The sequence below is a fragment of the Vicugna pacos genome, chromosome 34 (genome assembly GCF_048564905.1).
Source record: "Vicugna pacos chromosome 34, VicPac4, whole genome shotgun sequence".
NCBI classification, from domain to species: domain Eukaryota; kingdom Metazoa; phylum Chordata; class Mammalia; order Artiodactyla; family Camelidae; genus Vicugna; species Vicugna pacos.
Genome location: NC_133020.1, coordinates 17716476 through 17743348, shown reverse-complemented (window position 1 = coordinate 17743348; position 26873 = coordinate 17716476). Strand labels below are relative to the sequence as shown.

Sequence of the window (26873 nt, the reverse complement as noted above, 5' to 3'; positions counted from 1 at the left end):
CCACTCTTCCAGTGTCTCTCTTGCTCCGGCTGCTCCTCGTCACGAATGCTCCTGTCAGCGTCTCTTCCTTCCGTTCCACCCCAAGTCAAAGCCCCCAAATCGAATCCCAACTCCAGGCCAGGTCATGTCAGGTCCAGAGGGGTCACCCCCATCTTTCTTTTCCTCCCTCTTGGCTGCCCATCGCCCCTGCTCTCCTCTCTGTGGGGCTCATAAGGCCAGGGGACTCGGGTATCTTGCAAAGGCTTTATTTGAAAATTTTGAAACTTACATCCCACAAGAATTCAAGATTATCACCACAAGAAGAAAGAGATAATACAAAAATATATATCACAGCATAGGAGCCAGGTAATAGAGGAAAGAAGGAAGGAAGGTGGGAAAGTGGTGAGAAGTCAGGACAAACCTGAGGGGTGGGGGTGGAGGGAGGGAATGTGGAGGAACCAAGGAGGCAGTGAGGGAAGGAGAGAGGGAGAGGTGGATTGGGAGGCAGAGCTCCCAATGGCCTTGAACCAGCTGGCTCCAGTCCCTGGCAGCCTAGGTGGAGTTAGGGAGGCTCTCAGGGATGCTGGGAAGTAGAGGGCTGGCTCAGGGCTCTGAGTTCCAGAGTGACATACACAGACAGCCAGGACAGACAAGACAGCAGGGACTTAGGAGGCAGGGAAGGGCAAGTGGGAGCCCCTTTCTCATGTAGTGCAGCAAGTGACTCCCCCCAAAAGCCATCTCCCAGACAACAGAACTTAGCAGGGGGCAGGGGAGGAGTTTGGGGGCCTCACTACTCCCATTCCCACAGTGGGGGGGAGCCCTCAGGGTAATGAGCGTGCCCTCAGGGTGGGATGGGGGAGACAGAGAAACATATGGACCGGGATGGGACCGTGACAGATGGGGGCCCCAGGAGCCCCCAGCTCACCTCCCACCCACCTCCAGGGCAGCATGCAGGGGCCAGAGAAACTCCAACAGTGGGGTTCATGAGGTGGAGTGTGGGCACGACACACAACACCACGACGTGGGGTCAGGAAAGGCATGAGAGTTCGCGGGAGTCACCCACAGACCCCTGAGTGATGGGCTGGGCGAGGAAGGGGGCAGAAGAGAAAGTGAAAAGTGTGAAACAGAAGGGGGGATGGAGGGACCTGTAGAGGGGAGACTGGCTGTACACGAGCAGGAGTGTGTGCAATGGCCTGTGAGGGGAGAGAGGAGTGTGCAAGGCTTTCATGTGAGTGTGCAAGGGTGGGGATGGGGGACCAGAAGCCACAGATATCTGAGGCCCCCACCTAAAGGAGAGTAAGCAGGTGGGCTCGCCTGTGGGCTAATGAGTGTTCCGAGATGCGTGCTAGGGCCGGAGCCCCAGCTCCCACAGCCGCCCTGCCCCCAGCGGGATGGGGCCTCTGCCAGCCCCTTGGCTTCCTGCTTGGTGGCACCCCAGCATTGGGGGGCATCACAGATTCACCAGGGGAATCCTGAGAGGAAAAGGGAAAGGGCACAGTCAGGAACCAAAGGACAGGCCAGAATTGAAAGGGCAGTCCAAGAGGAGAAAAGGATCATGGTTAAGAAGGCAGAGTGGACCCGGGACCTTGTGCATGCTAGGCGTGCACTCCACCGAGTACCTCTATTTAAAAAAATAAGCAAATAAATAAATCTCCCGGCCTTAAGGGAAAATAAAGGGGGAAATAAAAAAGGGCAGAGTGGAGTGAAATGGCAGTGTGAGACCAAGACACAGATCCACAGAGAGCAGGAGACGGAAGGGTCCCCCCAGAGAGGAGAGGTGCAGTCTCCTGCGGAGGGCCAGGTCTGCCTCCTCCCCACCCACCCAGAAGGGAGCACCCCAATCACAGCCCTGAGTTGCCTCCCCTCCCCGCACCCCCATCCCTTTGCTCTGCCCTCACCGGTTCAGCTGGAAGGCTGGAGCCCCCTTGGGCTGGGGCATCCCAGGCCGGGGTCCCCCTCGGGGCTCCTCGTGGTCAGGGGTTGGGGTAGGTGAGTCCCCGAAGGCCCCCAGCACAGTGACCCCAGCTGGGGACAGGTCTGTCAATGGCTGCTGGCTCTCCTCCTGTCTCAGGGCACCTTGCTGCCCTGAGGGCCTGCGCCGCTTCTGGCTGCGGTCCCAGCTGGTGCACCGGAAGGAAGGAAGTTCTCACACGCTCAAGAAGCCCCCAACCTGGGCTTCCAGCGCTGGTCACCCCCAGCCACCCCCAGGTACCCCCAACATCCTACAGCAAAGAAACCGGCCTTTAACAGTTCCCCACACTGCATGTTCTGAGACCGTGTCCACAAACCACTTCCCCCTATCCCCAGGGGGCTCGGGAATCTAAACCACCCTCCTACCTGGTGCAGATCCACAGAATGAGTACCTCCTCCCCACCAACACACAGATTCCCCCAGAAGCGCCCCCTCCACCCTGCATACCCAGAAGAGCCATTTCTCTCCTCAGCAGGCGCCTGGCAGGTTTAGTTCTAGTTCAAAGTCAGCTAATGACCTGGACGCCTGAGTCTAATGATTCTCGCAGTAAAGTGTGAAGGACTGAGTGACCCGTTATTAAATGCATGCAAAGAAAGCTCCGGATTTTCTCCCTCCGCCCAAGGCAGCCTTAAGAAGGGGCATGGCAGAATGGGTCTTGGAGGAAATGGGGACCAAGGGATGTCCACCAAAGCCCCCCCACCTCCGTGCACACAAGTGATTCCCCCATGTCTCTCATTACCCTTGTACTTCCCCGAGAGAAGGAATCTGCTCATTCCTCACTGCTCCCCCGACCCAAATCCTTCCTTTCTTTTCGCAAAGTTCTTGCCTTCCTCCACCCTCTGTCCCACCCTTGGCAAAACTGCTGCGCTGCCCTTGCTCCCTCCCCTCTCCCAGTCAAACGTTGCCAAAAACTCAGTCCCCATCTGCCAGCACCACCGCCCCTTACCAGAACTTGAAGATGATGCCAGTGGCCACGAGGACAATGATGATGGAGATGGTAATTGTGACATAGAGCTGAGGGTCCACACCTGATTGGAGGGGTAGGGGGAAATTTTAGGGAGGCCTGAGGTGGTGGGAGCCAAGAGGGGCAGGGGGTGGGGTTAGGAGGAGTGTTGCCATTTGAATCCACATCACCCAATTCTCTCTCTGCTTCTCTGGAGCCTCCCCGCCTTATTCTTTTTTCTTTTTCCCCAAGCCCCCGCTTTATTCTTATTATCAGCTTTCCCCAGAGTTTTCAGCTCTTTTCCTCCCAAATCCTTTTTCTCCACTTCCCCAAATCTGCATGCGTGTGATCAGGAGGCTCCAAGGTCAGAGAGAACCTCTCTCTGCACAGAAGCTAGGGGGTGGACATGGCCATCTCTGTCCTGGCCCCACCCCCAAACCACTGGCCCTGTCTCAGCCCTCCCTGAGCCAAGATGTCACCCTGAAGGGCCGTTCAGCTGCGGTGTTCCTCTGCCTGGAGTACTCCCACTGTTTCCAAGGTCCAGCTCAAATGTCAATTCTTGGAAGGTGTCCTACTCCCCAGGCAGAAGCAGTCTCTCCTTTCTCTCTTTTCCTAAAGACATGCTGTGCACGCCTCTCTTAGAGCACTTATTACGTTGACTCATCCCCAAGTGTTTACACATCTGTCTTCTCTGGTGGACCTGAACTCCTCTGAGGCTCAGCTGCATCTTCATCTCGACTGCCTGTGCCAGCATACTGCCCACCCGACACGTTTGTGGAAGGGCTAACAGACAAGGCCCCTATTGCTGCCCTTGGAGTCTTCAACCAGCCTCCCACCCTCCCCTCACATCCCTACCAGCTCCCCCGACTCCCACTCACCTTCCCCGCGGCCCCCGAACAGGAACGGCCGTAGGGTGGCAGGTGCTTCTCCCAGGATGAGCCCATCTCCATCACCCCGCATGGAGTCTGAGTTGGGGTGTGGGGTAGCCAGCCCATGGGGGGCTGCAAAACCATAGTCCAGAGGCAGAAATCCAGGATTGGCAGAGCTGGGGTCTCCTCCATCGTCTCGGGACACTGTAGGGCCCCATACAATAGCCCACGGGTACTGGGACGAGGGTGGTCCCTCCTCAAAGCCTGATGGGGTGGCAGGGGGCGCAGTGCCTGGCAGAACTTGCCGACGAGATCTTGGGACCCGAGGGGATCGGCTTGGTGGGGGTGCCCGCTCCCACACGCACACATGGCGTGGGGCCGAGGGGCCTCCCCGGGCACAGGGGGGGCGGGCTGGGGCTGGTGGGTTTCGAGGGGAGGAGGAGGAACCTTGAGCAGGTGGTGGGAGGGGCAGCAGCAGCAGTGGCCAGAGAGGAAGGAGATGGGACAGCAGCAGCGCAGGCCTGCGGGAAGGGAAAGAAGGTGGCTGAGACCAAGCCCATCCTGGGTGTAAGTGTGAGGAGGACGGGCTACCAGAGTTCCCGGGTTGCCTCCCTCCAAGTCTCTGTGCCCAAAGCAGGTGGGCCTTGGGAAGAATGGCCTCATTTCCCATCTTCCTAGGGTCTAGCCCTCAGGATGGAAGGCCCTGGGTGGGTCTAGGAGGGAAAGGGCCAAGACCTCAGGGAAAGTGGCTTCCAAGGTCCTTCTGCTGTGCCAAACTTACCACATCCTGGACTTCATGTCCGAGATCTTCCTCAGCGATGACCCAGATTTTCAGCCTTTACTGGGGGAGAGAGGGTTCATCACATTCCAACCCTGCCCTGAGTACTTCCCCAGCCCATTCATCCACCATTCACCCCCATTCCCCTCCCAGCTGCGGCTGCCAGCTATGCTGCTGCCGCCCAGGACCCACGGCTGCTTAGCATCCTCTTGAGGGAAAAACTCTGTCCCCTGTCTATCTCCCAGCTCCTGTCTGCAACTTCCCAGGTCCCTGTTAGCTCCCCACCCCAGGGTCTACCCTCACTTCTCCGGCTTCCTTCCTTCTCACTTCTTCTGCCCACAGCTCCAAGCTTTTCTTGGATCTTAATTTAGAGCCAAGAACCTTGTGATTCCTTGAGCACCTACCGCAAGGGAGGGAGTCTGAATGGGGGAGGGAAGAGGAAGTCAATTTGAGTGAGTGTGTGAACGTGCGTGTGGCTGCGCAGGGGGGAGCATCCAGCCTGCCCACCCTACTTGTAGTCTGAGGCATTTCTCTTAGGGTTGGCCCCAGGAATCTGCATCTTCAGGAGAAGGAGAAGAAGAGATGGAGGGATGGAAGGAGAGAGAGAGGTGGGTGGGAGGAAAACTACAGAATATCATTTTTGCTCAGCGTTTAATCATCCAAACGCATAGGTGCCCTGTGAGGGGAGGTAGAGTTGGGGAGAGGCCACCCCCTCAGATGTAGCTCTCCTGGGTAAAGAGTCCTTGGAGAATCTGGATGGATGGTTTTGAAAGAGGAGAACACGTTCTCAGAGCTGAGGGTGGTGGATGGGGGGGCAGGCTCCCCATGAATGATGACACCCTGTGTTCTCTGGATTCTGGGTGTAAATCTGGACATTAAGCACTCTCAGAGAATAACAGGGGAATAAGATGGGAGAGTGGAAGGGACTCGGGAAGCGAGCTGGGTGGAGAGATGTGAAGGGTGATGGGCTGAGAGAGGGAAGGTTGGGGAGGCATGAGAAGGCAGGAGAAAGGTGAAGAGGAAGTGGGTGGGGGTCAGTCCTCAAAGAAGGGACTGGGGGCGCACAGAAGACTGGCAGCTGGAGGATGCTGAGGGACAGCCGGACGAAAGGTCAGGGAGGGAAACAGAGGGTGAAGGGGTCACAGGAGCCGGGGAAGAAGGGGGAAGGGCAGAAGGAGGAGGAAGGAAAGGTCCAGGCAGGACGGGAAGTGGAGACGGGAAGATGAAGGGAGGAAAGGAGTGGAGGAGACCAGGAATAGGGAGGAAGGAAGTGGGAAAGGAGAGAACAGGGTGCTGAGGACAAAATGAGACGAGGAAGGGATGGGGGACGGAAAACGGGAACAGCAAAGATGGAGGAGTTGGAAATTGTTTCTTCAAACGTAAAGGGATACGGAGCTACGGAGAGAGGCAGGGATGGGAGCCTTGTGGGAAGAAGGGAGAGGGGGCCGGGAAGAGAGCTAAGCTGCAGGGACGAAGGAAGGAGTGTGAGCCAGTGAAGTGGAAAAGGGCTCCCAGGGACATCTGTGGCCAGCTGACTCCAGGACCCATCCGCCTCTCCGTCTGTGCATCTCCCAACCAACGTCAACTCCAGTCCCCGGACCCTGCACCCTCTTAGTCACCCCCTCCAGGAAGCCCGCAGTCCCCGGCTGGCGCGCCACCCCCACCCTCCCCTCGCTCCTCACCGACCTGTTGTGCGCAGGAGACGGGCTGGGGGTGGGGCGGGAGCCTCGGGCTGGGGGAACCCGGCCCCATCCCCAGCGTGGCCGCCAACCCACCCCTCCCGCAGGCCCGCGCTCCCCGGACAGGAATGGAAAGCGACAAGAGTAGGGGGTAAACGAGGACCAGGAGGCAAACGCTGAGGAAGGGACTGCACGGGAGCGAGCGCCGAGAGCAGAAAGGGAACCCGAGGCAGGAGAATACACGGAGCCGGGGGCCGAGCCGAAGGCGGGATGGAGGCAGCCGAGGGGATGGTGACCGCTGCGCCAGGAGGGCAGGATGCAGTCGGGACCCGCGGAGGGATGGCGAGCACGGCGGGGAAGACGCGCTTAGAGGCTGGAGGGTTGAGCCGGGCGAGGGACCGCGCCGGGAGAGGCGGGGGCGCAAGGCGCGGAGTCCGGGAGCGCAGGGCCGGGCTCCCTCGGGTGGGGGCGTGGGGGGGTCCCTCTCGCTCACCTGCATGCCTGGCGCGGCGGCGCGGCGGCTGAGGGCGCTCGGGGCTGCGCCAGGCTGGGGGGTCTCGGGAGCGGTTGGGGCACGGAGCATGGTCGGGGGGTTCGGCCGGCAACGGGGTGCTGGAGAGGGTGGGGGGCGGGCGCCCGGGGCGCGGGGCGGCGGCGGCGGCGGCGGGAGATGCTCGGCTCGGCTCGGCTCGGCTCGGGCTGCGCTCGGCTCGGCTGGGCTCGGCGCGGCAGCTTGAAGCGCTCGGTCTCCGCCTCTCCCCCTCCTACATGGTTTAACCCTCCAGCTGCCGCGCCTCCGGAGTCGCGCCCAGCTGCATCCCAGGTGCAGGGTGGGAGAGGGTGGCGGAGGGTGAGCTACTGTCCAATTCCCTGGTTCCTGTGGTGGGCTTCTCCACCCTTCACCCCAACTCCATGGACACCTATGGTTGTCCCAGTCAGTTTCTGAGATTCTGAGTCACCCAAAGCTCGTGTCCCCGACTGTTTTGCCCCTGGTGAAGAGTGCTGGGGGATGAGGTGGGGGTAGGGTGGGGGTGAAGACCTCGCACCATCCTTGGCTTTCCCAATGACTTGATCCTCTGATTCCACTCTGGCCCTGCTATGGTGCATTCTCCCCGAAGCCACCCAAATGATCTTTACAATAAGTAGACCAAGTTGCATTACTCAGCTTTTCTAGCGCTCAGAATATCCAAACTCCTTACTGTGACTTACAAGGCCCTATATAAACTGGCTGCCAGGTAACTCTTTGATTTCCCTTCCTAACACTTTTCATGCCCCAGCCACACTGGACCTGATCTCTGTTCCTAGAATTAGAGGCTCTTAACCTGCCACAGGGCCTTTGCACTTGCTGTTCTCACTGCCTGGAATATTTTCCCCTGGCTTTTCACAATAATTGACTCATTTCATTAAAATTTCACTTAGGTCCAATTTCACCTCCTCTCTATCAAAAGCAGTTTCCCCTGCCCCCACTCTCACCCTATCCTAACCCACCCGCCTCTTTCATGTTACCCTGTTTTATTTGGGTTGCACTTCTAGGACACCACACTCTTCTAGTTTCCCTTCCTCCTCGCTGGCTTTTCCTTCTCCATCTTCTGCTCGACCTCTAAATGTTTGAGTTTCCTGGGTATTAGTCCTTGGCCCTGTTCTCGTTCCACATTCTGTGTCCAGTGATGTCATCCAGTCCCAGGGCTTAAATACTATGTAAATGTCAGCGAGTCCTAAATTTATATCCAGAGCTCCAGACTCATTTATCCAACAGCCTACTTGACATCTCCACTTGGATGTCTAATAGTCATGAGAAGCTAATGGCTAAAATAGATGTCTTGAATTACCCCTCCTACCCTCCAGCCATCCCCACCCCTGCCAGTCCATTTCTCTCCTGGTGTTCCCCATCCTGGGACATAACAGCGCCCACTTGTTCAGGCTAAACACCTAGGAAACAACCTTCCTCCCTTTCCCTTTTTTCACTGATTCCCACCCTGTATCTAATTCACCAGCAAGTCTTATGGGCTCTGCATCCAAAATATATCCTGAATCCATCTACTTCTCTCCTTTATTGCTCTAATCCTGGTCTAAGCTATCATCTCTCACCTGGAATAGTGCAGTGGCTTCCTAGCTGGCCCCTTGCTTCTGCCCTTGCCCTTTACAAACTAGTCTTCATAATATCTAGTAATATTTAAAACATCTAAATCATATCATGCTTTTGCCTGTTTAAAATATTTCAGTGGCTTTTCATTGCACTTGGAATAAATCTGAACTCCTTGTTAGGAGTGGCCCTCCAGATAGTACTTCTCGATGTTCAAACAATGTACCAGATCGAACTTCTTGATATTCTAAACACCTGAAATCATTCTCTTGGCACCCCTGCACGTTAATTCTTTCTTCGTGGAATCCTCTGCCTGCCCCCGCCCCCCGCATCTTCACCTGGTTGGCTCCCTCTTGTTCAGCCATGCACTCTGTCTCATCAGTATCTTTTCTCTGAAATGATCTTATATTTGTTTACTATTTATTGTCCACCCCCCCCAACATACACTGGAGAACAAAGACCTCATTGGTCTTGTTCACCTGGTGTCCTTCCTCGTAGATGCTCAATACTGATCGCCTAGTGAACTTCACCTGGGACCCCTGCCCACTCTGAACTCTTCAGCCTCCCCTCTGCTCTCCATCTGCCTTTCCTCTCTGTCTGCCTGCCCTCCCTGATCTCTGCCCTGTGCTGAATTTAAAGCATTTAAATCAAGTCTCTCCTCACACCCCCACCCCTCCAGATGCTCACCCCTCATCTCCTACGTTATTACTATCATTAGCCTGACACTCTTGCCTCCCGGAAGGAAACCTGCTGTTCTGACCAGCATCTGCAGCCGCTGCCTCCTGCTTGTCTGTCCCTGACAGCGCATAATTCTGAGGTCAGACAACAGTGAGAGAGCCCTTCTCCTGGTGTCTCTCAGTGGCAGAGAGACAGAGAGAGAGAGAGAGACAGGCAGACAGACAGTGCACATTGGATGCAAACCGAGCCGTGTTAGGCAGGGTGTGCAAATCACACTGTGCCCTGTGTCCCACTGAGCCCTGTGCATCTTGAGGATAAGCTGTAAGAGGACTCATTCTGTGATGGGTATGGGTCAAATTTATCAAGTGAGTATTCACTACCTGTGTAAATGCCTTTTACGCTGATGGCTCTGGGTCATTATGAATTATTTCTAGTATTCTTGATTCATTCATTCTTTCAATGACTATTTTTTGAACACCTACTACATGCTGGATACTGAGCTACTGGCTGGGGCCCAGTGGAGACAAAGAAAAAAGTTATCACTGTCTTCATGGAACTTAGACTCGAGCGAGGGAGACAATGAAATACAAAGTGATACATGTGTCTTCAGATGAATCTGAGGACCTTCCCACACTCCATGGTCTATAAATTCTCTCCCCGTGTCTGGCTCTGCTGGCATCTTTATCATTATTTCCGGGCTCACTGGGGCTTCCCAGTATTTGTCAGGGTAAATTTCTGTCTGTTACCTGTTCTCAAATGTCCTTCTTCTGAACTCTTCTCACTCTCAGCTGATGATCTCGCCTGCTGCTTTTCTGAGAAAATAGAAGCAGGCAGAAGAGAACTTCCCCCTTCTATCACCAAGTCTCAGTCCCCAAGTCTCCTGCTGAGGGAGATCCCGGGCCTTTTCAGCCACCCAAAGCCATCATTTCAGGAACTGTCCCTCCCTCTCCTGCAGCATCACCTCCTCCTCTCTGCTTGATTATACCCAGCAGCAGGTAAACATGTTGTCACTTCTTGCAGCTTAGGCTTAAAACAAACCCTCCTTAGCTCCACATTCCCCTCCAGCGCTGGCCCTTCTCTGCTTCCTGTACCAGCAAAGATCTCAGAAGATGCGCTCTGCTCACCATCTCTTCCACTTCTCCTCCCTCTCCTTCTCTTTCTCTTTTATCAACCTAATTAAACTCTACTTTTTGTAATTTATTATTTTGAATTGGTAATACATTCACATGTATACAAAAAGGTAGGTAGTGAAATTCCTCATTCTCACCTGGTCCACTGTCTTTCCAGCTCCCACCCCTGCCACAATGAGATGAATTTCTCTGTATCCTTCCAGAGTTCTTTATGCCCACACAGGCAAATAGTAATGCAAATTCTTACTTCCTCATGTATTTGATGTAAAGTTGGCATACTGTGTGCGCGGGTCGATGTCTTCCCTTTTTGACTTGGTGTGCCTTTGCTGTCTTGCTGTATCCATGAATAGGAGCTTCACAGTATCCTGACGTGGGGATGGACTCCCAAACTGTCCTGAACCCACTGCTGACGGGCTTCTGCCCAAACTTCTCTGCTGAAACATCTCTTGTCAAGGCCACCTGTGACCTCTATTTCTAAACCCAGAGGTCAATTGTCAGTCTCATTTTACTTGGTGATCAGCTGCCTTTGATACAGGTGATCATGTCCCATTTCATTTATTTAAAAAAATTCTGGGGGGGGGGGAGAATTAGGTTTTTATTTCTTTCTTTCTTTATTTTTAGTGGAGGTACTGGGAATGGAACCCGGGACCTTGTGCAGCTAGGTATGCATTCTACCACTGAACTATACCCTCCCTCGTTTTAGACGACATCCTTTTGTTTGTTTTTGGAGGGGAAGGTAATTAGGTTTATTTATTTATTTATTTAGTGGAGGTACTGGGGATTGAACCTAGGATGTGGCACCTGCTAAGCTTGCACTACCGCTGAGCTGTACCCTCCCTCCCCTGTCTTAGAAGCACTTTCTTACCTGACTTTCACGCACACTGTCCTGATCTTGTCCCACCACACAGGCTCCCTTACTGATTCCTCTCCATCTCCCTGACTGCCAGTATCCTGGCTCTCTGCGCTATGGGTGGTCATGCCCCAGGAGATCACATTCAGTCTGATCACATATCTGATGACTCCTAAAATGTAATCTCCAGCTCAGCCCCTTCCCTTGTCCCAGACTTTTCCATTCAGCTGCGGACCTGCCCCTCCCTCAGCATTTCATCTCTTAACAGTGGCATCTCTTTTCTTCTTGTTGATCAGGATGAAAATCTTGGCGTCATCCTTTAAAAAAAAAAAAAGTCTCTGTAGCTGTCTAGGACTTTCTTTTATTTAACTTTATTAGATGTATATACACAAGTGTAATACGTATTTGTATTATATCTAAATATAATTATGTATATTTTGATACACAAGATACTAGTATATATGTTAGGAGCAAAATAAAATGAGTATCTGTGAACTCACCACTCAACCCAAGGACTATAAAGTTACCAATAACTTGCATCTATATAATCCCTCATCCTCCTATCCCCCTGCCTCCTCCCTATAATAATTCCCCACTTTGAAAAAATTATTCCTTTTTTTTAATTGAAGTATTGTTAGTTTACAATGTTGTGTCAATTTCTGGTGTTCGGCATAATAGTTCAGTCCTACATACACATACATCTATTAGTTTTCATATTCTTTTTCACCATAGGCTACTATAAGATATTGAATATAGTTCCCTGTGCTCTACAGTATGAACTTGTTCATTTATTTTGCATATAGTAGTTAGTACCTGCAAATCTCAGACTCCCAATTTATTCCTTTCCACCCCCTTCTCCCTCCATAACCGTAAGTTTGTTTTCTATGTCTGTGAGTCTGTTTCTGTTTTGTAAATAAGTTCATTTGTCTTTTGTTTAGATTCCACATATAAGTGACATCATATGGTATTCTTCTTTCTCCTTCCGGCTTACTTCATTTAGAACGGCAATGTCCAGGTCCATTTATGTTGCTGCAGATGGCATTATTTTACTATTTTTAATGGTTGAGTAGTATTCTATTATATAAATATACCACAGCTTTTTTCTCCAGTCATCTGTCAATGGACATTTAGGTTGTTTCCATGTTTCAGCTATTGTAAATAGTGCTGCTATGAACATTGAGGTGCATGTATTTTTTCGAATTAGAGTTCCCTCTGGATATATGCTCAGGAGTGGGATTGCTGGATCATATGGTAGCTCTACTTTTAGTTTTTTAAGGAATCTCCATACTGTTTTCCATAATGGCTACACCACACTACATTCCCACCAACGTGTAGGAGGGTTCTCTTTTCTCCACACCTTCTCCAGCATTTATCATTTGTGAACTTTTTCATGATGGCCATTCTGACTGGTGTGAGATGGTACCTCATGCAGTTTTGATTTGCATTTCTCTGATAATTAGCTATATTGAGCATTATTTCATGTGCTTATTGGCCATTTGTATGTCTCCATTGGAGAGTTGCTTGTTTAGGTCTTTGGCCCATTTTTGGATTGACTTGTTTGTTTTTTTATTATTAAGTTGTATATGCTGTTTATATATTCTGGAAATTAAGCCCTTGTTAGTCTCATCTTTTACAAATATTTTGTCCCATTCTGTAGGTTATTTTGTTTTGCTTATGGTTTCCTTTGCTGTGAAAAAGCTTATGAGTTTAATTAGGTCCCATTTGCTTATTTTTGCTTTTATTTCTATTGCCTGGGTAGACTGCCCTAGGAGAACATTGCTAAGATATATGTCAGATAATGCTTTGCCTATGTTTTCTTCTAAGAGGTTTATAGTGTTTTGTCTTATGTTTAAGTTTTTAAGCCATTTTGAATTTATTTTTGTGTATGGTATGAGGGAATATTCTAACTTCACTGATTTACATGCAGCTGTACAGTTATCCGAACACCATTTGTTGAAGAGGCTATCTTTACTCCACTGCATATTCTTGTCTCCTTTGTCAAAGATTAATTGACCAAAAGTCTATGGGTTTATTTCTGGGCTCTCTATTCTGTTCCATTGATCCATATGTCTGTTTTTATACCAATACCATGCTGTTTTGATAACTGTAGCTCTGTAGTATTGTCTGAAGTCTGGGAGGGTTATTTCTCCAGCTTCATTCTTTTCCTTCAGTATTGCTTTGGCAATTCTGGATCTTTTGTGATTCTGAATAAATTTTAGGATTATTTAATCTAGTTCTATGAAAAAATGTCTTGGGTGATTTGATTGGGTTGTTTTTTTTTTTTTCTTGTAAGTCGTATGAGCTGCTTATATATTCTGGAGATCAAGCCTTTGTCGGTTTCATTTGCAAAAATTTTCTCCCATTCCATAGGCTGTCATTTTGTTTTACTTATGGTTGCCTTCGCTGTGCAGAACCTTGTAAGTTTAATTAAGTCCCATTTGTTTATTCTTGCTTTTATTTCTATTGCCTGGGTAGACTGCCCTAGGAGAGCATTGCTAAGATGTATGTCAGGTAATGTTTTGCCTACATTTTCTTCTAGGAGGTTTATTGTATCTTGTCTTATGTTTAAGTCTTTGATCCATTTTGAGTTTATTTTTGTGTATGGTGTAAGGGAGTTTTTAGCTTCATTGATTTACCTGCTGCTGTCCAGTTTTCCCAACACCATTTACTGAAGAGACTGTCTTTATTCCATTGTATATTCTTGCCTCCTTTTTTGAAGATTAGTTGACCAAAAGTTTGTGGGTTCATTTCTAGGCTCTCTATTCTGATCCATTGGTCCATATGTCTGTTTTTGTACCAAAACCATGCTGTTTTGATTACTGTAGCTCTATAGTATTGTCTGAAGTCTGGGAGAGTTATTCCTCCAGCCTCTTTCTTTTTCTTCAGTAATTTTTTGGCAATTCTAGGTCTTTTGTGGTTCCATATAAATTTTATTATGATTTGTTCTAGTTCTGTGAGATATGTCCTGGGTAATTTGATAGGGAGTGCATTAAATCTGTAGATTGCTTTGGATAGTATGGCCATTTTAACAATATTGATTCTTTCAATCCAAGAACATGGGATATCTTTCCATTTCTTTAAGTCATCTTTAATTTCCCTAGTCAATGTTTTGTAGTTCTCTGCATAAAAGTCTTTCACTTCCTTGGTCAGATTTATTGCTGAGTATATTATTTTTTTGGATGCAGTTTTAAAAGGGATTTTTTCCTTTACTTTCCTTTTCTGGTATTTCACTGTTAGTGTAAAGAAATGCAACTGACTTCTGTATGTTAATTTTGTGTCCTGCTACCTCGCCGAATTCTTTTATCAGCTCTAGTGGTTTTTCTGTGGAGAATTTAGGGTTTTCTATATACAATATCACATCATCGGCATATAGTGACAGTTTTACTTCTCTTCCAGTTTGGATCCCTTTTATTTATTTTTCTTGTTTAATTGCTGTGGCTAGGACTTCCAATACTATATTGAATAGAAGTTGTGAGAGTGGGCATCCTCATCTTGTTTTGGATTTTAGTGGGAAGGCTTTCAACTTTCATCATTGAGTATTATGCTGGCTGTAGGTTTGTCATAAATTGCTTTTATTATGTTGAGATATGTTCCCTCTATGCCCACTTTCGTTGGCATAGAGTTTTTATCATAAATGGGTGTTGAATTTTATCAAATACTTTTTCTGCATCTATTGAGATGATCATATGATTTTTGCCCTTTCTCTTGTTGATGTGGTGTGGTGTATGTATCACACTGATTGATTTCCATATGTTGAGCCATCCTTGTGTCCCTGGGATGAACCCAACTTGATCATGATGTATAATCTTGTTTACATGTTGTTGGATTCTGTTTGCTAATATTTTGTTGAGGATTTTTGCATCTGTGTTAATCAACGATATTGACTTACAGTTTTCTTTTTTGGTAATGTCTTTGTCTGGCTTTGGTATCAGGGTGATGGCGGTTTCATAGAATTAGTTTGGGAGTATTCCCTCCTCTTCAATCTTTTGTAAGAGTTTGAGAAGGACTGGTATGAGCTCTTCTTTGTATGTTTGATAGAATTCCCCAATGAAGCCATCTGGTCCTGGACTTCTGTTTGTAGGGAGGTTTTTTTATTGCTGATTCTATTTCACTTCTAGTGATTGGCTGTTCAAATGATCTATTTCTTCTTGATTCAGTTTTGATGGATTGTATGTTTCTAGAAACTTGTCCATTTCTTCTAGGTTGTCCAATTTATTGCCATATAGTTGTTCATAGTATTCTTATAGTTTTTTTGTTTTTCTGTGGTGTTAGTTGTAATTTCTCCATTTTCATTTCTTATTTTGTTTATTTGTGTCCTCTCTCTTTTCTTCTTGGTGAGCCAGGCCAGAGGTTTGTCAATTTTGTTTACTCTTTCAAAAAACCAACTCTTGGTTTGATTGATTTTTTTCTGATTTTATTTATTTTCTCCTTAATCTTTATTATTTCTTTCCTTCTGCTGACTTCCGTTGCTTCTTAAATATCATTTTCTCACAAATGGATATCAACTTAAACAATATGTTGCTTAGTCTTGCTCATTTTCAGGCTCTATAAAATGATATCACATTATATGTAGTCTTTTGGTACATGTTTATTTTTTTCACTCAGTATGAATGTTTACAAGATTTGTCCATATGGTTGCATGTTGCTGGAGTTCATACATTTTCACTAGAATGTAATGTACCACAGTGTGATACACCAAACATACAATAGTTTACCTATTCTTCTTTATGAATTATTTCCTTTTTTTTGCTATTATAAACATTGTTGCTATGAACATGATTGTGTCTCCTGTATAAGAGCAAGAATTCCTCTAGACTACATATCTAGCAGTGAGATTGCTAAGTTGTGAGATATGAGAACAATCATCTTTGAGAAAGAATGCCAAAGTGTTTTTCAATTTAAAGTCCTATCATCAATGTTGGAGTTCCCCTTGATCTATGTTCTCTCTAACACTTATATTCTTAGACTTCTTAATTTTTGCCAATCCAGTAGGTGTATTATAATATCTCATGGTGGTTTTATTTGACATTTCTCTAACTTCTAATGTAGTTGAGTATCTTTTTATATAAGTATTAGCCTTTTGAGTTATATCTTCTGGGAAATGCCTGATTATTTGAGTTGTTTGTATTTTTCTGATTGTTGTAGGAAATCGTTATATATTCTGGATACTAATCTTTTGTCAGTTTTATGTGCTGCAAATATCTTCTTCTTCATGAAGATATTTGTGACCTCTCCTTTCACTTTTTTTCATGACATACTTTGATTATCAGAGATTCGTAATTTTAATAAAGGCATATTTATCAATCCTTCATTTTATGATTATGTTGTTTGTATCTTATATAAAAAAAATCACTCTCTACCCTCCTGGTCTGAAAAATATTTTCTTACATATTCTTCAAAAGATTTTACTGGGTGGCTATAACTCAGTGTAGAGCACATGCTTTGCATGCACAAGGTCCTGGGTTCAATTCCCAATACCTCCATTAAAAATTTTTTTTTTAAACTTTTGCCCTTTATACTTAAGTTCTGTCTACCTGAAGTTGATTTTTGTGTTTTGTGTGTTATAAGGGGTTCTTTTTCTTTCTTTTCTTTTCTTTTTTTCTGGTGATATATAATGTTTATTTTAAAAATTCAAGTAATACAGATTAAGGGGCGAAAATACTCTCCAAATCTCATCATTTGGAAATAACCAATGTAACAACTTCTCCATTCCTGTGACCACATTTGGCTCACACCTCAGTTGATTTGGTTGTATAGTTAGGTGTTCCATTTTTAAGAAAGTCTTGTTTATGGTACATATTTTTCATTTTTTAATATGGAAAATCAGTTACCACAGCCTCATTTATTAAATAGTCCCTCCTTTCTGCCTGATCTGCTTTGCTACCTCTGTTAGAGATCAAAGTTCCATACATACATGGGTCTGTTTCTGGACACTCTATTTTCTGTTCTGCTGGTCAGCTTTTAAAACCTGCACCAATAACACACTTTCTTAGATCCTATAGCTTTAAAATAAATCTAGGTATCTCCCAGAGCAAACACCACTGTGCCAATACACTCTTCTTCAGGAGCACCTTGTCACTTCTTGGCTATTGCTCTGAGAATCAGCTTGTCAAATTGTGCAGGACTTTGGTTGGAATTGCATTGAACACAAAGTCCAATTGGAGACAAACTAGTATTTTTTGATAGAGAAACTTCCTATCAAAGATTGGGGATATCTCTCAATTTATTTAGGTCGTTAATGTCTTTCAATGAACTTGTGTAATTTTCTGCATACAGCTAATGCATGTCTTCCATTTTATTTATTCCTGGTACTTTATTGCTTTTCTTTTATGGTAAATGGTATTTTTAAAGATTACATTTCAAATAGTTCTTTTTTTTGCAGATAGAAATGCAATTGATTTTCCATGTTGATTTTAGAGCCAACCACCTTTTTTTAATAACCAAGGCTTTCTGCTTGTTTTGTTTGTTTGTCTGTTTTTAAATTGGAAGTACCGGAGATTGAACCCAGGACTTCGTGTATGCTAACCACATGCTATACCACTCAGCTATACCCGCCCCCCACAACCACCCTAATAAACTCTCTCTTGTGTATACTTATTTTTCGAGAGATTTTTGGAATTTTCTATGAAGACAATCATGTCATCTGCAAATGATGCCTATTTGCTTTTTCCTTTCCAATACTATGCCTTTAATTCCCTCTGCTTGCGCTGGCCGGGTCCTTTGGTACAATGTTGAACACAAGCAGTAATAGTTGGCTTCTTTCTTTTGTTCCTGGACTTAAAATAAACACTTACAATGTCTTCCCAGTAAGAATGGTATTTACTGTAGTTTTTTTATTTAAATAAGTTTTATCAAGTTAAGGAAGACCCCCTCTATTCCTAGTTTGCTAAGAATCTGTCATGTATGGTTATTGAATTAAATGTTTTTCAAAGCCAATTTTTATTGTGAAATATAACATATCAAGATATGCAATAAGAACACAAAGTATACTGACTACTCATAAAAGAATACTTATAGAGGGAATACTCATGCAACCACCGTCCAGGCCAAATAAAAGAATTTTGCCGGTACTCAGAAAGGAGCTCTGTGTCCTTACTCCGTCACACAATTCCGCCCTCACCATAGGTTAAGTAGTATTTTGACTTTTATGGCAATCACTTCCATGCTATTAATAGTTTCTCTGTATGTGTGTAGATGCCTTAACAATATAGCTTCTTTTGTCTGCTTTTGATGATACATATGTAATAATTCTATATGTATTTGTTCTGTATGTTGCAGTGGAATCAGGGCATAGGGCATCTTTATTAATGCTAAACTTTCCCGCAGTGGTTTAACCTCATTGTACTCTCATTAATTTTGTGTGAGAACATCTCTCGCTCCATATTGTTGTCAACTCTTGATATTTTCAGACTTTAGTTTTAGCTATTTTGGTGGATACAGTGGTATTTCATTATTGCATTTCTTTAATACTTTTTTGTATTCATGACCTTGTGGATTTCCTTTTGTGTAGTGTGAGTTCTAATCTTTAGTTCATGTTTATAATTTGTATTGTTAGCATTTTTTTCTTACTCATTTGTAGTTCTTTATACATCCCAGACACATCCTTTGTCAGTGATATATATTACAAATGCTTCCTTCTATTCTGTGGCTTGTCTTTTGATTAACAGATGTTCTTGATTTTAATGTAGTCAAATGAACCAATCCTTCCCTTTATGGTCAGTATATTTGATCCTTAAGAAAGACTTCCCTACCTTGAATTCATGACTAAATTCCTACTATCTTCCAAAAACCTTTTTTAAAAAAAAAAAAAACGGGGGAGGTAATTAGGTTTATTTATTTATTTATTTTAATGGAGGGACTGGGGATTGAACCCAGGACCTCGTGCATGCTAAGCACATGCTCCACCACTGAACTATACCCTCCATCCCTCAAAAGCCTTTTTTAATTTGCCCCTTACATTTAGGCTGTAGCATAGTAGTGAATGATTTTTAATATATGGCTTAAAATAGGGGTTCAATTTTATATTTTCATATAGATATCTATACCATATAGATGTCACAGCAACATTGAAATGTGTGTCCTTTCCCTCCTGCTCAAATGTGCAAACACTATCATAAACCAAGTGTCCATACATGTGAATTTGTTTCTGAGCTCTGTATTATGTTCTAGTGGTCAATTTATCTGTCTATATCTTGTGCCAATACTACGCTACCTTAATTATCATGGCTTTGTAATTGTGTCCTGGTATCTGGTAAAGCAAGTCTTTCCACCTTGTTTGTTTTCAAGAGGTTATTCTTGACCTTTTGCATTTCCATGCATTTTAGAAATCAGTTTTGTCAGTTTCATATACTTACCAAAAAAGCCTGTTTGGATTTTGATTAGGATTGTACTGAATCTATAAATCACTTTAGGGAGAACTGACTTCTTCATATTATAAATTCTAATCTATGAATGTGAAATATCTCTCCATTTATTTTAGGTCTTCAGTGTCTCATAATAAATTAAAATTTGCAACATATGGGTCTTATACATATTTTGTTATATTTATACCTTGATATTTGATACTTTTCATAGTATTGCAAGTGGTAATTTTTTTTATTGAAGTAGATTTACAATGATGTGTTAGTTTCTGGTGTACAGCATAGTGATTCAGTTGTATGTATATATATTCTTTTTCATATTCTTCTTTATTATAGATTATTACAAGCTATTGAATATAGTTCTCTGTGCTATATAGTAGGACCTTGCTGTTTTATCTATTTTATATGTGGTAGTTTGTATCTACTAATTCCAGACTCCTAATTTATCCCTCCCCCTCCCTTTCCCCTTTGGTAACCCTAAGTTTGTTTATGTCTGTAAGTCTGTTTCTGTTTTGTAAATAAATTCATTTGTGTCATTTTTTTTAGATTCCACATATAAATGATATCATATGCTATTTGTCTTTCTCTGTTTAACTTACTTCATTTAGTATGATAATCTCTAGGTCCATCCATGTTGCTACAAATGGCATTATTTCATTCTTTTTTATGTCTGAGTAATATTCCACTGTATATATACCACATCTTTATTCATTCATCTGTCAATGGACATTTAGGTTGCTTTCATGTCTTGGCTATTGTAAACAGTACTGCTATGAACATTGGGGTGCATGTATCTTTTTGAATTAGAGTTTTTTCTGGATATATGCCCAGGAGTGGGATTGCTGGATCATATGGTGAGTCTACTTTTGGCTTTTAAAGGAATCTTCATATTATTTTCCATAGTGGCTGCACCAATTTACATTCCCACCAACAGTGTAGGAAGGTTCCCTTGTCTCTGCAAGTGGTAATTTAAAAATTATTCATCATCTAATTGTTTGTTGTTCATATATATATAGTGGATTTTATATTTTCTTAATCAAGCAACCTTATTAATTATTATATTATTATTATAATAATTTATTTGTAGATTCTTTTGAATTTTCTACATATGCAGTCACATTTTCACATTTTCTGTAAATGGTAACTGCTTTGTTTCTTTTTTTATCTAATCCTTTTACTTTTTTGTTTTTCTTTCTTATCTTAGTGCTCTGGCTAGGATCCCCGTTATGACACTGAATAGAATTCTTGACACCAGGCATTTCTTTATCAGATTTACAATTTCCCTTTTACTTTTCTAAAAGATTTTTTAGCCAAAAATGAATGTTGATTTTATCACATGCTTTTTCTATATTTATTGAGATGATTGTGATTTTCCTTTAATCTATTAATATGATGAGTAAAACAAGTGTATTTTGTAATATAAAGCTACCCTTAAATTCCTGACATAAATTCAAGTTAGTCTCGGTGTATTATCTCTTTTGCACATTGCTGGATTCAGTTTGCTAGTGTTTTATTGAAGATTTTTGTATCTCTGTTAATAAGTGAGGTTGGCTTGCCATTTTCCTTTCTAGTATTGCCCTTTTCCGGTTTGGTTATCAGAGTAATCCTGGCCCCATAGAAGGTGCTGGGGAGCGTCCTTTCTTTTCCTATTTTCTGGAGAAGTTTATATAAGATTAAAACGACCTGCATTTTGAAAGTTTGGTGCAACTTGCCTGCAGGATGTAATTTTCAACTCCTTCTTTTCCTTTTACAGCTCACAACTAATCCATTTGCAAATTCTGTTCACCCTAGCTTTAAATTAACTTCAGAATCCAACTACTTCTCGCCTCCACTGCTACCACCTTCGTCTGAGCCACCACCATCCTCTCCTGCCTTGCTCCTTTTTCTTTTTTTAAACTCTCTTCTCCATTGTCACCTTATCAGAGAGGCCTTTCCTTACGACCATATATAAAATAGGAAATGTCTTCTGCATTCCCCATCCCCCCTCCTTGTTTTGTTTTGCTTTATAAGTTTATTACCTCCTGACCACTTATGTGTGGACGTATGTATTTATTGCCTGAGTCTCACCACAAGAATGTAAATACCAAGAGGGCACGTATTCTGTCTGTATCCCTAGCAGTTAGAACAATGCCTGGCATAAGAGGTGCTAAATATATTCTTTTCAATCAATGATGAATATTTTATTATGTGACTGACTCCTTAGACGTCAGTCAGTCTCTCAAGCTTTATTTCAGTACATCTTGTTTTCTATCCTCAGCATTAAAAACAGCGCCTGGCACATGGCCTTGCACATAACTGTCACTTAGTAACAAATGAATGAATAAATGTTAAGTCCTAGGCTTTGCTTAAATTTAATTAGCTCCCATCCTTCCCTTGGAGATCTGTACTTTTCTTCCCACTTTCCCCTCTTCTTGCCTCATTTCTAGTCCGTGCTCTTCTTTCTTACATCTAACCCTCCTCCTCTTCTCTCTCTGCCCTTTCTAATCTCACTCTTTAGTCCACCCCCTCTCCTTTCTTTCTCCAAATTCTCCTTTTCTATTTATTAATTGTTCCCTCATTTTCTCCTCTTACACTTCTTTGTCTCACAAAACGGAATGTAAAACATCAGAATTAGAACTGGCCTTTATCTCTCACTCTGCAGATACAGAAAAGGGGACACCACAAGATGGCACAATTTGCAAAGGTCGCAGCTAGTGTAACACTGAATTAGGAGGAGATCTCAGAATACCTTTCTCCTTCTCTTCTCTCTTTCATTTCTGCTTTGTCTTCTCTTTCCTAGCATAATATTGGAGTCAGACAAACTTGTATTTGGATCTCAGTTCCGCCACTTATACTGGTGACCTTCAACTTATTTAACTTCTGTGATCCTCAGTGTCCTCATATGTTAATTGAAATATTAATATGCACCATAGCAGGGAGGGCATAGCTCAGTGGTAGAGCATATGCCTAGCATGCACAAGGTCCTGGGTTCAATCCCCAGTACCTCCATCAAATAAAAAAATAATAATAATAAATAAGTAAATAAACCAAATTACCTTTCCCCTAAAAAAAATATATATATATATATTTTAAATATGCACCTCAAAGGGTTGTTGTAAAGATTAAATAAAAAGTTGAATAACAACAACATACACAGACCAAAAAAAACCAAAAACAAAACCCCTAGAGCTAATAGCACACTTTACAGTGAGAAACTCAAAGCTTTCCAAGACCAAGTAGAAGGCAAGGATATCTGCTCTCACCACTCCTTTTCAACATCATACTGGAAATCTTTGCTAGTGCAATAAATCAAGAACAGGAAATAAAAGGTATACAGACTGAGAAAGAAGACATACAACTATCTTTCTGACAGATGACGTGGTCATTTATGTGGAAAATCTGAAGGAATGAACAAGAACATAAAACCTCCTGCAACTAATAAGCAATTAGAGCAAAGTTGCAGGATACAAAGGTTACTACACAAAAGTCAACTGCTTTCCTGTATACCAACAATTAACAAGAGGAATTTGAAATTAAAAACACAATGTCATTTAGCTATCCCTAAATGTGAAATACTTAAGTATGAATCTAACAAAGAATATATAAGATCTATGAAGAAAACTACAAAACTCTGATGAACAAATCAAAGAAGAACTAATTAAATGGAGAAATAATTCACATTCATGGATAGGAAGACTCAATATTGTCGAGATCAGTTCTTCCCAATTTGACCTACAGATTCAATACCATCTCAATCACAACTGCAGCAAGTTCTCTTATGGGTATCAACAAACTGAGTCTAAAGGTTATATGGTGAGGCAAAAGACCCAGAACAGTCAATACAATATTGAAAGAGAAGAACAAAGTTGGAGGACTGACATGACCTGATTTCAAATCTTACTATAAATACTATATTACTATATAAAGCTATAGTAATAAGACAATATACATTGACAAAAAAAATAGATCAATGGAACAGAACAGAGAGCCCAGAAACAGACCCCCATATAGTCAACTAATCTTTGACAAAGGAGAAAAGGCAATACAACAGAACAAAGATAGTCTCTTCAACAAATGATGCTGGAACAACTGGACGTCCACATGCAAAAAAAAAAAATCTAGATCTAGACACAGACTTTACACCCTTCACAAATATTAACTCAAATGGATCACATACCTACATGTAAAATTCAAAACTATTAAACTCCCAGAAGATAACATAAGAGAAAACCTAGATGACCATGAGTATGACTTTTTAGATACACCACCAAAGACATGATATATGAATGAAATAATGATAAGCTAGACTTAATTAAAATTTAAAGCTTCCACTTTGAGACAGACCATATCAAGAGAATCATAAGACAAGCCACAGATGAACAAAATATTTGCAAAAGGTACATCTGATAAAGGATTATTATCCAAAATACACAAAGAACTCTTAAAACTCAAGAAATAAGAAAACATACAACCCAGTCAAGAAATGGGCCAAAGACCTTAGCAGAGACTTCATCAAAAAAGATACACAGATGGTAAGCTCCACATCATATATCATCAGAAGTGGTGAGGGAATAGCTCAGTGGTAGAGTGGGTGCTTAGCCTGCGTGAGGTCCTGGCTTCAATCCCCAGTACCTCCACTAAAAAATGACATAAACAACTGGAAGTCCTGGGGAAGTCATGTACAGCATGATGACTATAGTAAAACAAAAAAAAATACACTGTGTTGGCATATTTGAAAGTTGCTAAGAGAGTAGATCCTAAAAGTTTTCATCACAAGGAAAGAAAATTTTTTTGTAATTATATAAGGTGATGGGTGTTAACTAATTGCAATCATCTCACAATATATATATGTGTCAAGTCATTATGCTGTACACCTTCAGCTTATACAGTGCTGTATCTCAATTGTATCTTATGAAAGCTGAAAAAACATAAAATTTACTTTAAAAAGTCAAAAAAACTAAAAAATAAAAAAGTTAAAAACAAAAAGAAAGAAGAAAGCTCCCCCCCCAAAACACAAAAACCTAATTACCTCACCACCACCCAAAAAAAACAAAGAAAAAAAAAGACATATATCATCAGGGAAATGCAAATTAAAATGACAGTGGATACCACTACATACCTATTAGATTGGCAACATCTGAAGCACTGACAACACCAAATGCTGGTGAGGACATGGAGCAACAGGAATTCTGGTCTATTCCTGGTGGGAATGCAAAATGGTACAGCCAAGTTGGAAGACAGTTTGGCAGTTTCTTACAAAACTAAACATACTCTTACCATATGATCCAGCAATTGTGCTCCTTGGTATTTACCCAAGGGAATAGAATACTTATGTCCACACAAAACCCTGAATAAGGATGTTTATAACAGCTTTATGCATAATTGCGCTGACTTGGAAGCTACCAGGATGTCTTTTAGTAGGTGAATGGATAAATAAACTGTAGTACATCCAGACAATGGAATACTATTTGGCACTAAAATGAAATGAGCTATCGAGCCATGAAAAGACATGGAGGAAACTTAAAGTGAAAGAAGACCAGTCTGAGAAGTCTACATACTGTATGAATCCTACTCAATCTCACTCTGGAAAAGACAAAACTATGGAGACTAAAAATATCAGCAGTTGCCAGGGGTGGGGTGTGGGAAGAGATAAATAGGCATAACGCAAGAGAATTTTTAGGGCAATAAACATTTTTAGTTCAATGAAAATACTCTGTATATTACAGTGATGGATATCTGTCATTATACAGTTTTCCAAATCCACTGAATGTATGTCATAAAGAGTGAACCCTGAAGGTAAATTAGGGACTTTGGGTGATTATGCGTCAATATAGGTTCATCCTTGGTAAAAAAAAAAAATGTACCATTCTGATGAGTGATGTTGACGATGGAGGTTATGCAAGTGTGGGAGCAGGGGGTATATGGGAAATCTCTGAACCTTCCTCTCAATTTTATTGTAAACCCAAAACTTCTCAAAAAAAAAAAGTCTTAAAAAAGTTGAGCAAGTAAAGACCTGGCACATAATAGAACATATATTCACCCTTTTCTTGTTCTTTCCTCATAGTTTTCTTTTTCCTTCCCTCTTTATTTATTTTTTTTTAGGTCTTTGACTTTTTTTTAATGATGTATAGTCAGTTTACAATGTTGCATCAATTTCTTATGTACAGCATAATGTTTCAGTCATACATGTACATACATATATTCCTTTTCATTACAGGTTACTACAAGATATTGAATGTAGTTCCCTGTTTTGTACAGTAGAAAATTGTAGTTTATCTATCCTTCCCTCTTTAAATGGATAAGGTTGGACTCATAAATTCTTTGGCTCCTTCAACCTTTGGAATATTTTATTAGCCTTTGCTCCCTTCTTCTCACTTTCATATGTCATCTTTCATTTATTTCTTCTTTTTCTTTATCCTCCTCTGCCTCTTCCTCCTCATTCTTTTTCCTCTTCTCCTTCCTTTCTCTGTTTCTGCTTCTCATTTTCTATCATAAACCAAGCCATGTGGACCATAAGCTTTGAGTTTAAAGTCCCTTCAGCTCCAGAAGTCGACAAGTTAGTTCTATGACTTTTCTCTTAATTTATGTTCTTTTCCCCTCTCTCCATTACTTATAAATTACTTAACTTCCCTGGGCCTCGGTTTTTCCATTTGGAAAATGGAAACAATAATAGATTGTTATAAGCATCAAATGAAGTAAGTAAAGCTCTTACCTCAGTGCTTAACACAAAGGCTTCCAAAATGTCATTAACTTTACTCTCACTTGACCTTCTGCAAGTCCGGTGAGAACTATAAAATACTATAGAAATGTTAGTTGTTTATTATTTTTTCCTTCAAGTATCATGGTGAATTGGAAAGAAGGCTCCGGATTTTAAAAGACCTGGGTTCCAGGCAGAACTCTGAATTTTGATGAGCCTCAATTTCCTCATCTGTAAAATGAGAATAATAACATGTGCCTTCCCTCCACCTAAGATTTTTTTCCTTCCCCAGGAATTAAAAGGCAATGTACAGGAAAGCATCACTGTTCAAGCATATGTTATAATCATGACAGATGGTGTCCAGGAATCACAATGTGGACGCTCTATAGGCACGAGGATTCAATGGGATAAAAAAATTTTTTTAAGATGCCTGATCAATAGTAAGCACTCAAAACATGTTAGCTGTTATTTCCTTTACCTTTTCCATTCTTGCCTCTTCCTCCTTCTGAAAACTCAGGGGTTGCACTACCCAGCTGACCTCTACAGCTGAACTTCTATTATTGTCTCCTTCCTCTCTCCTCCTCACCACCCGCTTTTTCCCTTCTCCCTCTCTCTACTGCAGCTCTCCTCTCCCCTCAGGCACACGGTACAGCCCGAAGTCCACAACTCAGGCCGCTTAGCGCTGACACGGAACCAGCGAGGGCCTGCCTGAGACCAAGGCTTCCCTCTGCAAGTTGCTACTAGCACTCGTCCAGCAATAAAGTTTTATTGAAATAAGGCAGAAAAAAAGGCGCCCGTCAGTCTTTCCTCAGCAGCCAATGAGAAAGCGGGATGTCTACGTCGCTCACAGGAGCTTCAGCAGTCCGAGGAGGGGGCG

At 43.1% G+C, this 26873-nt stretch overlaps 1 protein-coding gene across 4 annotated transcripts; it reads right to left on the bottom strand.

Moving 5' to 3' along the window:
* Window positions 1-229: 229 nt before the first annotated feature.
* Window positions 230-26642, bottom strand: PIANP (PILR alpha associated neural protein). Of its 4 annotated transcripts, XM_072954319.1 has the most exons (8): window positions 26475-26642; window positions 26012-26097; window positions 24419-24499; window positions 4544-4603; window positions 3772-4283; window positions 2897-2978; window positions 1878-2099; window positions 230-1451 (listed from the first exon to the last, which is right to left on the bottom strand). In XM_072954319.1, the coding sequence occupies exons 4-8, from the start codon at window positions 4558-4560 to the stop codon at window positions 1430-1432; spliced, it is 855 nt and encodes a 284-aa protein (XP_072810420.1). In that variant the 5' UTR covers window positions 4561-4603; window positions 24419-24499; window positions 26012-26097; window positions 26475-26642; the 3' UTR covers window positions 230-1429. The 4 variants fall into 4 exon arrangements, with proteins under 4 accessions (XP_072810420.1, XP_072810419.1, XP_072810418.1 ...); XM_072954318.1 differs by lacking the exon at window positions 26012-26097; XM_072954317.1 differs by lacking the exons at window positions 24419-24499; window positions 26012-26097; window positions 26475-26642 and adding an exon at window positions 6713-6834.
* Window positions 26643-26873: the final 231 nt, after the last annotated feature.